The sequence below is a fragment of the Pogona vitticeps genome, chromosome 8 (genome assembly GCF_051106095.1).
Source record: "Pogona vitticeps strain Pit_001003342236 chromosome 8, PviZW2.1, whole genome shotgun sequence".
NCBI lineage: Eukaryota > Metazoa > Chordata > Lepidosauria > Squamata > Agamidae > Pogona > Pogona vitticeps.
This window is the reverse complement of record NC_135790.1, coordinates 29,836,056-29,847,024: the sequence shown is the minus strand read 5'-3', so window position 1 is coordinate 29,847,024 and position 10,969 is coordinate 29,836,056. Positions and strand designations below refer to the sequence as shown.

General features: G+C 56.9%; 2 protein-coding genes across 3 annotated transcripts; one reads left to right on the top strand and one right to left on the bottom strand.

The window, feature by feature from the left end:
- Window positions 1-172: 172 nt before the first annotated feature.
- Window positions 173-3,646, bottom strand: IFT46 (intraflagellar transport 46). 2 transcript variants are annotated; one of them, XM_072979426.2, is made up of 12 exons: window positions 3,518-3,646; window positions 3,284-3,380; window positions 3,048-3,124; window positions 2,781-2,920; window positions 2,342-2,416; window positions 2,174-2,267; window positions 1,718-1,846; window positions 1,484-1,605; window positions 1,273-1,339; window positions 1,039-1,099; window positions 743-828; window positions 173-552 (listed from the first exon to the last, which is right to left on the bottom strand). In XM_072979426.2, the coding sequence occupies exons 1-12, from the start codon at window positions 3,557-3,559 to the stop codon at window positions 457-459; spliced, it is 1,086 nt and encodes a 361-aa protein (XP_072835527.1). In that variant the 5' UTR covers window positions 3,560-3,646; the 3' UTR covers window positions 173-456. The 2 variants fall into 2 exon arrangements, with proteins under 2 accessions (XP_072835527.1, XP_072835528.1); XM_072979427.2 differs by having other exon boundaries at window positions 1,484-1,602.
- Window positions 3,647-3,721: 75 nt separating this feature from the next.
- On the top strand, window positions 3,722-10,066 carry ARCN1 (archain 1 coat protein complex I subunit delta). The gene is made up of 10 exons (XM_072979422.2): window positions 3,722-3,853; window positions 4,681-4,944; window positions 5,704-5,883; window positions 6,045-6,250; window positions 6,656-6,820; window positions 7,434-7,599; window positions 8,049-8,196; window positions 8,362-8,470; window positions 8,607-8,811; window positions 8,994-10,066. Exons 1-10 carry the CDS (start codon window positions 3,851-3,853, stop codon window positions 9,081-9,083), a joined length of 1,536 nt encoding a protein of 511 aa, XP_072835523.2. The 5' UTR covers window positions 3,722-3,850; the 3' UTR covers window positions 9,084-10,066.
- Window positions 10,067-10,969: the final 903 nt, after the last annotated feature.

Sequence of the window (10,969 nt, the reverse complement as noted above, 5' to 3'; positions counted from 1 at the left end):
TTTGAAGGGCCAGAAAGCCAGTGCGTGGTAGCCTTCAGGGCCTGAGGTCCTGGCCACACGCAGCCCTTTGACAGAGAAAGGGCTGCTTGGCCATTCTGTTGGGTCCACATCACCATCATCCCTCACAAGGGCCCCCTACCACACCCCCAGTTCTTCAAGGATAAAGTACCACCATGGCCAATATTTTATTGAAGAATCTTCTTTTTAAAAAACCATACAAGGAAGGCATTTGGGTGGCCACATCCTCAGAGGGGGGTTGCAAGTGGCCCATGACCGGCCGCCTGCACAGGAGATGCAGGGGTTGCTGTTGTTCTCCACTGGCCTCTTTTGTGGCCCAAGCAGATTGGCCCGGTGGAAACCAGGAAGACACTGCTGCCCCTGCCTGCACGAGGAGACCTCTGGAGCGGCGGTGTCTCTGGCAGGCAGCTCCTCTCCTTCCAGGGGCCAGTGGGGGCCTCAGGTGAAGCTCAGGAAGTCCGACTCCCCAGCCTGTGAGGGGGGGTTGGAGGGAGGGCTAGCGGTTTTCTTGCCCTCAGCCAGCACTTTGAAATGCTGCAGGAAAGGCAGAAGGAAAAAAGGTCAATAACATTGGGTGCTGCTGCTTTCTCACGGGCCCCATCCGCTGCCTGCAGATGGCAAGCCATGCTCAGAGTCACAAATGGGTGGCAGCTGCAGTGCACAACTGCATGAAAGCACATCTCCCCCCCCAGACCTCAGCATCCCAGAGCCTTTTCTCTCTTACCTGTGAATTTTTGAATTCTGAGTAGAGCAAGAAGAGTGTGTGCAGTGGCTGGATGTGGTCCTTGTAAACAGGAATGTCCAAAATAGCTGAGGAAGAGACCGCCCAACCCCATGGATGCCATTCAGTGTGATTTGCAGAAAGCACAGTCTGGGCCCAGCTACACAGGCAGCAACTGGTGAGACCGCGCTGGGGGATGCCCAGAGAGGCACTCGGGGGTGGTGGGGGGTGGATCCACCCCTCCCTACCTCCCACTCCTGGATCCTGAGGCCCTCCTAAGAAAAGCAGGGTGCACTCACCACAGATCATGTCCGCGTATTTAGCAAGGCTGCAGTCTGCGTCTGCGGTGGGAAGGCTCACCTGGAGAACAGAGATGAAGGATCAGGGTTTCCTTCTCCTGGAGGCCAACCTGACTTTGGCTCTGGCTGACTCCCAACACTCTGGGACCACCAGGGAGCAACCAGGAGGAAACCAAGGGTAGAATGGGTGGGGTGAAAGCTTAATGCCAGCAGGTAGGTTGGGGGTTGCTGTACCTTTCCCAGCAGCTCTTCAAACTCAGGGGACCACTCCTGCATCAGAGTTTCTATGTCAGGCATGGGCCTGTGAGGGACAAACACGGGGCAGCCTGAGTTGGTGGCTGTGGCTCCAAGCCCCTTCCCCACTTCCTTCAGGCAGAGGAGGGGACATGGGGACAGCAGGGCTCAGGGCAGGCCCATGCTCACCCTCTTCTTTCTGGAGGCCCACCTGGCATAGTGCACCGTGGCTGGGGGCTTGCAACGGTGGAGCTCGCTGATGCTCTCAATCCAACTGTCGATGGCTTTGGGGTTCTTCTCTGCGTTCTCGAGGCTCTTCACTTTAACCTGCTGCTAGAAATGCCACACAGAACCTGTTTCACCAGAACATTTTGTTGACCCCCCAAACCAATGGCCACCCACTCCCTTAGATTTTCTGCCCCCTGCCCTGGCCAAAGTCACTTACAGCCACGTTGTGCTGCTTGGAATTTTCTGTTAGCCAGAGAGAAAGCACGGTGGGATCAGACTGCTTGGTTGAGGGTTCATCCAACACCAGCAAGCCGAGATTGTCTGGTTTCCCATCAGGGCGTGGGACCTGGAAAACACAGCCCCAGGGGCCCAGGCTGGGTGAAAGGGCTCCCTGCCAATTTTCTTCCCCCTTGGCATGCAGGTCTGCTCAAGGGTGTTTTTTCTGGAAGGCCCCAGTCGTTACCATGCAGTGCCTAAGCCAAGGAGTGCAGCTGTGCCCACCAAGCAAGGTTGAAAGAGACATGAGCAGGGGACACATTCCTATGGAGTTGCTGCCTCCCAAATCATGACCTCCCCTTGACCTCCTTATGGCTGCTGATGTCACCAGAAAGCTCAAGTGGTTTTGCCTGGACCGTGCAGTAAAAGAAAGAGAGCAGCCAAAACAATGCTGTACCTTCAAGAAAGCGTCAATATCTCCGACAGCAGGAATGAAGTCTGGGATGAAAGGTTTCAGCTTGTGCTCCAGGTCAATCATTTGTGCCGAATACCTAAGGCACAAACATGTTTCCATGAGCAGACGCCTTTATCTGAGGCTCGCCTGGCTACCCCCACCCTCACTCACCTTCGGATGTACTGAAACAGCTCCTTCACCTCCAGGGAGACTTGCAGGTAGTCATAATCCGCTGAGTTGTATGCCCTGCAGAAAGAGTCAGGTGTGAGGCGAGGGGCGGGCAGCAGAGAAGCGCCTGCGACTGTGTGTCCCTTTCAACCCAGTCGGGGCTGGTAGCTGCAGGAATACCTGCCAAAGGCCACGGCAACATTCCTGCCCTCCGGGCGCCTTGGCCGCTCTCCCACTGCCCCACAGCAGGGATGCTGGCTGGCCAGGGGCTGGGGAGGGGCTTGAGGACCACCAGAGGCTTCCTCCAGAGGCCAGCCACCCCTGCCCGGGTGAGCGTAGGTCTGCCCTGGGAGTCCTCGCGCCCCCCCCCCCCGCCAGCCCTGCCGCCCGAGGTTCCCCCCCAAGCCCACTCTTCCCACCACCACCCCCGACCCGCCTGTACCCCTCCAGGGGCGCTCCGTGCTCGTCATCGTCCTCGTCGTCGTCGTCGTCCGAGTCGGTCTCGGAGGAGTCCTCGTCCTCGTCCTCCACCTCGTTGCCGCTGAAGCGCCGCTGGGGGGCCAGCAGGGGCCCCTTCTTCTCCTGCACCGAGAGGGGGTCACGCGAGAGGAAGGGAGGCCCCGGCCCGGCCCCCGGGACCCCCGAAGGCCCAGGCCCCCCGCCCCGGCTGGCCCCTGCGAGCGGAGGGGGGGAGGAAGGAAGGAGGTACCTTCAGGAGGGCCTCGTCCTCGTCCTCGCTGCTGTTCCCGGCCAGGCTCTTCTGCGGGGGCCGCGCCGGGCGAGGACCTGCCGGGAAGGGGGGGCGGGGAAGGAGGAGGGATCATGGAGCGGGAGGGGCGGACCGGAGGCGTTAGGACCCGGGGGGAGACCCCGCGCCCCCCCCCCCGACCCTCGTCCCGCCTCTCCCCCCCCACGTCCCTCTCCTCTCCGCCCCCCCTCCCCAACCTGGCTGCGGGGGGCTGGGCGCGTAGAGGCTGGCCACGTCCTCCGCTTCGTTGACCTCCAGGCTCTCGTCGTAAGGCTGGTTCTCCACGAGCCGCGTCTGCAGGGGAGGGCGCAGGGGCCGTCAGGCCGGGCCGGGCAGCTCGGGGGCGTCCCTCGGCCCTCCCCCCCAACTGCCCCCCACCCTACCCCACCCCACCCCACCCCACCGCGGCCCTTTCGCCCCGCCCCCGCTACCTGCAGGCCGGCCTCAGAAGGAGCCGCGGGCGCCCCGGCCATGTCGCGGTCCAGCCGGCCTCCCCAGCCTGCGCCGTCGCCATGGAAACGATCTCGCGAGATCAGGGGGCGGGGCGGGGCGGGGCGAGAGTGAAGGGAGGAAGAGGAGCAAGAGGCGCCCGGGCTCAGCGCCTCGCAACGCAGCGCCCCCTTCCGGCGGCAGCGCCCCGGCGACCGTGCGCGGTGACGCCACTTCCGGCTGGGAGACGTGGCTCGGAGCCGCCATCTTGTGTGCGAGGCCGCGGGACCGGAGCGGCAGACGGGCACCGGGGGAGCGCCGCCGCCGCCGCCGCCATGGTGAGCGACACCGGGGGAGGGAGGGAGGGAGGGAGCGGGGCGCCTGCTTCGCGGCCTCCTGAGGGAGAAGCGCGGGGCCCGAAGGGCGGTGTGGGTTTGCCTCCCTGGCCACCGCTGGCGACGGGCGGCGGAGCCCTTCGGGACTGACCCCTCGACCGGGGCCTTTCCGTTTGCCGCCTCGTGGAAGGCACCCTCCCGGCCGCTCTACCGCCGCCTTCCCGGGGCTGGCCCGCCGGGTGGTGGCGCTTGGCCTGGGACCGCGGTCCGTGCCTGCCTCCCTTCCCGGAATAGGATTTGGAGGCCTCCTGAAGCCTCTGGAGGGGCTGTGTGTGTGTGTGTGTGTGGGGGCGGCCAGGAGCTCGTCTACAGCGGAGCCCTGGACTCCACCGGGTAGGGGACACCTTGGGCAGCAGAAGGAGCTCCAAAGGCCTTTTAGGAGTTCCGGCTACTTTACCAGCTACGATCCTGTTTGGGTGTCTCGGGCCTTGGGTGTCCCTGGTTACTTAAGGGGCCGCCGGTGTCGGGGTGAGGGGCTAACCTCAGGCTTTGGGTGGGGCAGATTGTAAGCTCCAGCCGTTGCTGTCCAGGGAGACCGGGCTCTTGCACTCAGGCTCCCCACCCCACCCCACCCCCAGTGTCTCAGGCTGCCTATGTTCCTTCCTAGGCCGACTGTGGGGTGTTGGCTTGAACCTCTAACCCCTAGAGTAGCCGAGAGGGAGCCTGACTGAGTGCTGTCCTGACAGAAGCTGCAGAAAAGCGGCTTGCCAGTCTTTGAAGCTGGTGATATGGAGGAGGGAGGCTAGCTGATGGCGACTTTTCCCCCACAGGTGCTGTTGGCAGCAGCCGTCTGCACGAAAGCCGGCAAGGCCATTGTCTCCCGCCAGTTTGTGGAGATGACCCGGACGCGCATTGAGGGGCTGCTGGCAGCCTTCCCGAAGCTCATGAACACGGGGAAGCAGCACACCTTTGTGGAGACGGAGAGCGTGCGCTATGTCTACCAGCCCATGGAGAAGCTGTACATGGTGCTGATCACCACCAAAAACAGCAACATTCTGGAGGACCTTGAAACTCTCCGGCTCTTCTCCAGAGTGGTGAGGATTGTGGCAAAATGTGCCTTGGCGCAGAGAGGGGCGGTGCACTGGGGGGTGCCTGTTGCACTCGTGGTTGGGTAAGGCGTACAGATGCTCTCCAAGGATGACAATTCAGACTCAGCCGTGTTCAGTTTGCAGGAGCTACAGTGAGGGGTTGGATTACTGTTGGCGTGGAAGGATATGTGGGAAGGGCCTCACTTCCTAGAAGGGAAAGTGAATGGCCCTTTATAGTCACAGGCTTTTTGGTTGGGCCTCGAGGTTGATGTGATCCAGGTGAAGGCCTTGAGAGTGTTGGTCTGCGCAAAGAGACCTTGCCATTTTGTCTGTAGTGTGTGTTGTACGTGTGTGCATGGGATGGGGGTGGTGTCTTTTTGTTACATAAGCTTGCTAATAGATTGTAGACTGTCCTGTCTATAGTAAAATTAAGAGCTCTATCAAGAAAAAGAGAGGAAGTGTTGAAGAAAAAGGTGTTTTTGTTTCCTTTTAAAGTAATAGGGTGGAAGCTGCTGTAGCAGTTTCTTGTTAAAGGCAATTGGCAGATTCAGAAGAAGTGTTTGTGCTTGCCTCTATCGATAGATACATTTTGCCTCTTTGTAAAGACATTTCAGTAAATATACACTTGCAGACTAAACATGCATGTTTTTTCAGTGGCGATTCACAATGTAATTGAGTTGGTTCTGTTATTTTGTAACTTTATAGTGTAATTGTCTAAAGCAGTAAGAAAACACTTCCTATTTCTCATTCATTGTCTCCATCCAGATTCCTGAATATTGCCGAGTGCTGGAGGAGACTGAGATTTCCGAACATTGCTTCGATCTAATATTTGCCTTTGATGAGATTGTTGCCCTTGGCTACCGGGAGAATGTCAACCTGGCCCAGATCCGCACCTTCACAGAGATGGACTCCCATGAGGAAAAAGTTTTCAGAGCCGTCCGAGAGGTAGGCCAAGAGGTTTTTGTGCCCTATGTATGTCTGCGTAAACACGTAAATGTTCTGATTCTAGAACTTTTGGTGAAGGCTTCCAATTTCCTTGTGCTGCTTTTAGGACATGGCAGTTCATATTTTTTCCCTTTTTACCCTCCCCCCGCCTTAATTTCCAGACCCAAGAGCGCGAGGCCAAGGCTGAGATGCGCCGGAAAGCCAAGGAACTGCAGCAGGCACGCAGGGATGCCGAACGCCGGGGAACCAAAGCTCCAGGCTTTGGTGGCTTTGGCAGCTCTGCTGTGTCTGGAGGCTCTACAGCCGCTATGATCACGGAAACCATCATCGAGACTGAGAAACCGAAAGTGACTCCTGTCCCAGCCAGGTAAAGAAGTCACTTAGCTTGCTTGGATTCCCGGAGGGAAGAGATGAGACACGAGGCCACTGGTGTGAACGCAGAGAGAGAAAGGGGGCTCTGATATTTGGCCTGAGCTCTTGTTTTCCAAAGCAGTCATCTTGGCAGCAGGGTGTTTCCAAGGATCATTTGTTGTTAGGCTGTAGTTTTGTGGCTCAGCTGAACTCTGCACTTTACTGGCTGCAAAGCATCAGCGGTGTGGCTGTAACAGGACCTAGGCTTGTGTGTGTGATTTCTGAAGAGCCAGTTCAGAAGGCAAGGGGGTGTGTGTTGGCTTCCCACAGCAGAAGTTGCACGCGCAGTCCGGTGGTCTCTCCTTGGCCGTGTCCCAGGTTTCAAGGAAAGTTTCCAAAGGGCTGTGGTTTCTTCTCTCAGGCCATCCGGCTCCAACAAGGCACTCAAGCTCGGGGCCAAAGGGAAGGAAGTGGATCATTTTGTGGACAAGCTGAAATCAGAAGGAGAAAACATAGTCACCTCTTCTGTGGGGAAGCGGTCTTCGGATGCAGCTGCAGTCCTCGCTCCGCCCATCAATCTGGAGAGGTAGGAGTTTCTGTTCCGTGTCAGCTGAGGTTTGGGGTGATTCCTTGGTCTTTGAGTACCCAGTGCAATCCTTTCTTCGGGAGGGGTGGGAGAGGATCTTGGAGGATCTTCCTGAGACCTAGAGCCATGTCTCAATTTTGAAGTAGGCCATCTTGGGGTACATGCCAGTGGAAAGTGAGATCTTCAGAGTTTTGTTGGGGTTACTGTTTATACATTTGTTAAGTCGTTCTTGCGTGGCGTAAGCTTAAGGTGGTATATGAGGTTCACTTCCTTCCTGCGCTGTCCTCACAACAACTCTGTGAAGTATTTCAGGATGAAAAAGTGGGACTGGCTTATGGTCACCCAGTGTGGTTTATGACCGAGTACAGATTTCCACCCGAGTCGTGCTCCAGCCACTGCATTTGATTGGCTGTTCACTGCATGAGAGGTGGGAGTGATGCATAGCCCACTCAGGGAAAGGTGTGCTACTTGGACAGAGCTGCATTGTATTTGGGGAGGGGTCCCAGAGTCTTCCCCGTGCTTTGAGTGATTCTGTGGCTGATGTAAAAGGAAAGGTATGTGCCCCCACCCCGCCCCACTGCTTGTGTCGTGACCCTTGTGGTTTCATATCTAGTGTGCACATGAAAATAGAAGAGACCATCTCCCTGACCTGCGGCCGGGATGGAGGACTACAGAACATGGAGCTTCATGGCATGATTATGCTGCGGATCCTGGATGAAAAGTTTGCCCGCATTCGTATCCATGTTGAGAATGAGGACAAGAAGGGAGTGCAGCTCCAGGTAGGTATATGTTGGCTGAGAATTTGGGAGCATGTAGCTGCAAGCCCAAGTACAGGACATAGGCCGAGCGGGAGGCATCGTTGGCTCGTATCTGGCCTTGCTTAAGGAGCCTCCAGGGGTTATCTGTTCTCTGTTTTGCTGTTTCTGTAGAGAAATTACTCCCCCCCCTTTTTAAAAAAAAGGTCTGAAGTAGCAGAAAAGCATAACCCAGCAAATACCACTAGATTCCCAAGGATACTTTGCACCCTGGAATATCAGGGCCTATTAGCAGTGGGGCTGGTGGGATCATCTTCTAGCCTGCATCACCCCTACCCTCACAGCCTGTCAAGAGCAAGAAGCATAGTTAAGTGGTGGCCAACAAAGAGGGCAGAGGAATATTTGGCGTTTGGGGTTTTGTGGCTGAATTTGTAATCCTGTTCTTCCCCCCCCCCCCCTTTTCCCTTCTTCAGACTCACCCCAATGTGGACAAGAAGCTTTTTACAGCTGAGTCCATGATAGGCCTGAAGAACCCAGAGAAGTCCTTCCCTATCAACAGCGATGTGGGGGTACTGAAGTGGAGGCTACAGACGACAGAGGAGTCTTCTATTCCCCTGACAAGTGAGTAGGAGGGTGCAGCCCATAAGGGAATGGGGGCCACGTAGATAACCCCAGCTGAAGGGAACGGGTAGGGCCCCTGGGCCCGTCCACCTCCCTGCGGAAGAGCCCTGTGTGGATGGGGTGGAGTGATAGAACTAACGGTAGGGCGGGGGCTTCTCTCTTCAGTTAACTGCTGGCCCTCGGAGAGCGGCAGCGGCTGTGACGTCAACATTGAGTATGAGTTGCAGGAGGAGAGCCTGGAGCTGAATGACGTGGTGATCGCCATCCCTCTGCCGTGAGTAGGAGGGGGTCTCTGTTCCCCAGGGTCCTTTTCCCACAACCCGCCAGCTAAGCTTTTGCTCAGCCACCAGCCTGGGTGCCCCTGATGGGCGCATGGGAAGAAGTGTGCTGATTCCTTGCTTCTGGCCTAGGCCTGGCGTGGGGGCTCCCGTGATCGGAGAGATCGACGGAGAGTACCGCCACAACAGTCGGCGGAATGTGCTGGAGTGGTGCTTGCCTGTGATCGATGCCAAAAACAAGAGCGGCAGCCTGGAGTTCAGCATCGTCGGCCAGCCCAATGACTTCTTCCCTGTGCACGTTTCCTTCGTTTCCAAGAAGAACTACTGCAACATCCAGGTGAGCCTGGAAGGAACAAAGAGGGCAGGCGGGCAGGCTTCCTGTGGTGGGGTTTTCCTTCTTGGCTTTGGGGGGGTGAGAACCTGGGCCCTCTTGCGTGCCCCCCCCCGGGTTGCCCTTCTTTCTGCGGCTGGAAGGGGCTGCTTTCTGGATCTCTGTGACCTTTTGATCTCTTTCTGCAGGTTACCAAAGTGACCCAGGTTGATGGAAACACCCCGGTGAGGTTCTCCAAAGAGACCACCTTCCTTGTGGACAAGTACGAGATCCTGTAATCCTTGCATCGGGGGAACAGCAAGCAAGACCGAGGCTGTGGCCTCTTGGGAGGGGCTTGTCCAGCCTTCCTGTGTTGGGAGACCCAGACCTGTTAGTTTGCCTCTTCTGGCATTTTGAGGGCACAGTCCGTCAGGCAGGGAGAGACTACTTGCTTCTCTAGCAGAGCTGGCTTGGCCAGGCAGGCTCCTCCTGGATGGATCCTGAGGCATGCTGCACCTGTGCTTCGATTGATTCCCCCCCCGACCCCCAGGGTCTCCCCCATTGTTATTGGTCACCGACATTGACAAGAGTGGAGGTGTTGCCCCTGGCCTCAGTTACCCGAAAAGGCCAGTGTGAGGCCCTAGAAAGCTCCACCGTGGCAGGGGAACCAAGGCAGGCCAGTCCCTTTCCAGAATCTGATGCTGGCACTCCCTTTATTTTTTAATTCCAAGGACCCTTTGCCAGTCATTTGGCCTTTGAGGGATGGAAGGTGTGGGGGACATTTTGGCACCTGGGCAGCTCCTTGTCGTCCAGTTCCGGGCTCTCGCCTGAAAGCTCTTTCTTTGGCTTTTTTGAAACTCCCACCTGTCCAGGGGAGTGGCTACCCGTGTTCTCTGCCCCTTTCCAATCCCTGCGAGGGGTGGGGTGTGGGAGCAGTCCATGGCCCTTGGTTGTGCCCACCTGCTAAAGAAGTCACCAGCCTCTCCTACCTTGCCTCATTTGCTGATGTGAGTCTTTTCAAAGTATCCGGGGGATGTGCGACTAATTGTATCATAGGTAGTAGTGGGGAATTGTACTGATGCAGCTGCATTCAAGAGTTGTCTGATTTTTAAAATGGAGTTTAGTTCTACCATCCAATGAGCGGTCTTTCTTTGTCAAATCACATGGGGGGATATTAAAAGAACGTTTTGTATCCCTGTAAGATAATAAGTTTAGGCCTTATAACACATTCCAGTGTACACAAGGAGTCCTGCCCCTGAATCCAATAAAGAGAATTCTAAAAGGAGGTGTGTGGAGCTCTTGAGTGATGAGGTGGTGGTGGCAGGGGCTTGATCCTGGACCTAGTCCTGTAAGGAGGAGAGACACGACAGCTGCCCCAGAGAATGTGAGGCGTCTCCACAGGGCTCTTGCTGACCACTGAGCTCTGGGGCAGAGTGGAGCCTGCCCTGAGTGTCACTCCACTGAAACCAGGGATGGCTGGAACCGGTGGGGAGGGGAGAAGGCAGGAAATCGCAGACGAAAATTGCCTGCCCAGCTTCTGCGAGGGATGGTGCCGGGCAGCCTCCCAGCCTCAAGCAGAGACTTCAGAAGCTCGGGACATCTGCTGGTCTCCTGGGCTTAGTCTCAAGGGAAGCACAGAGGTTGTTTCAGAATGCTGTGTCTTTGGAACATCCATCTTTTTTTTAAACACCACTTTTCCAGCTCTGGATTTGCGGAGGCTGCTGTTCATAAAAGATTCTGTTTGTCTATCAAAGGACAGGATACAGGAGTCTCTGTGTGGGGTTTGTGCTTCTTTTTATTCACTGAGCCAATGTTCTGTGTCCCGGGTTCGTTGTTTCTCTCGTGAAAACTGGCTGGGAGGAGAAGGGGTGGGGCTGCCCTGGGAGCCAGCCACGCAGTCGCTGGGGCCAGAGGTTGCCTTGGCAGAACCAAGGTCTCCCTGGTTAAAGACAGCTGCATATGCAGACGTGTGGCCTCTTGCAAGCACAGGCACCCTTCCCTGGAAGTTAGTGGTAGCCTCTTCTGGGGTGGCCATGGGGAAGCTGCTCTGCACCTTGGTGAGGGCCTTCATCCTAGCAAACTGCTGGGCACGGCTGGTTCTGTGTTGCCCCTCGTGGACTATAGACTTCTCCCGCTTTAGCTGTCGTGGGAGCAGCCATTGGCCAGCCTGCTTTGGCCCCGTAAA

Coding starts and splice junctions, on each gene's coding strand:
- IFT46 (XM_072979426.2), bottom strand. CDS start 3,559: ATGGCCGGGGCGCCCGCGGCTCCTTCTGAGGCCGGCCTGCAG. Junction 2,417..2,780: donor CACGGAGCGCCCCTGGAGGG/GTACAGGCGGGT, acceptor CTCTTTCTGCAG/GGCATACAACTCAGCGGATT. Junction 829..1,038: donor ATACGCGGACATGATCTGTG/GTGAGTGCACCC, acceptor TCTCTTCCTCAG/CTATTTTGGACATTCCTGTT.
- ARCN1 (XM_072979422.2), top strand. Junction 4,945..5,703: donor TCCGGCTCTTCTCCAGAGTG/GTGAGGATTGTG, acceptor GTCTCCATCCAG/ATTCCTGAATATTGCCGAGT. Junction 8,812..8,993: donor AGAACTACTGCAACATCCAG/GTGAGCCTGGAA, acceptor CTCTTTCTGCAG/GTTACCAAAGTGACCCAGGT.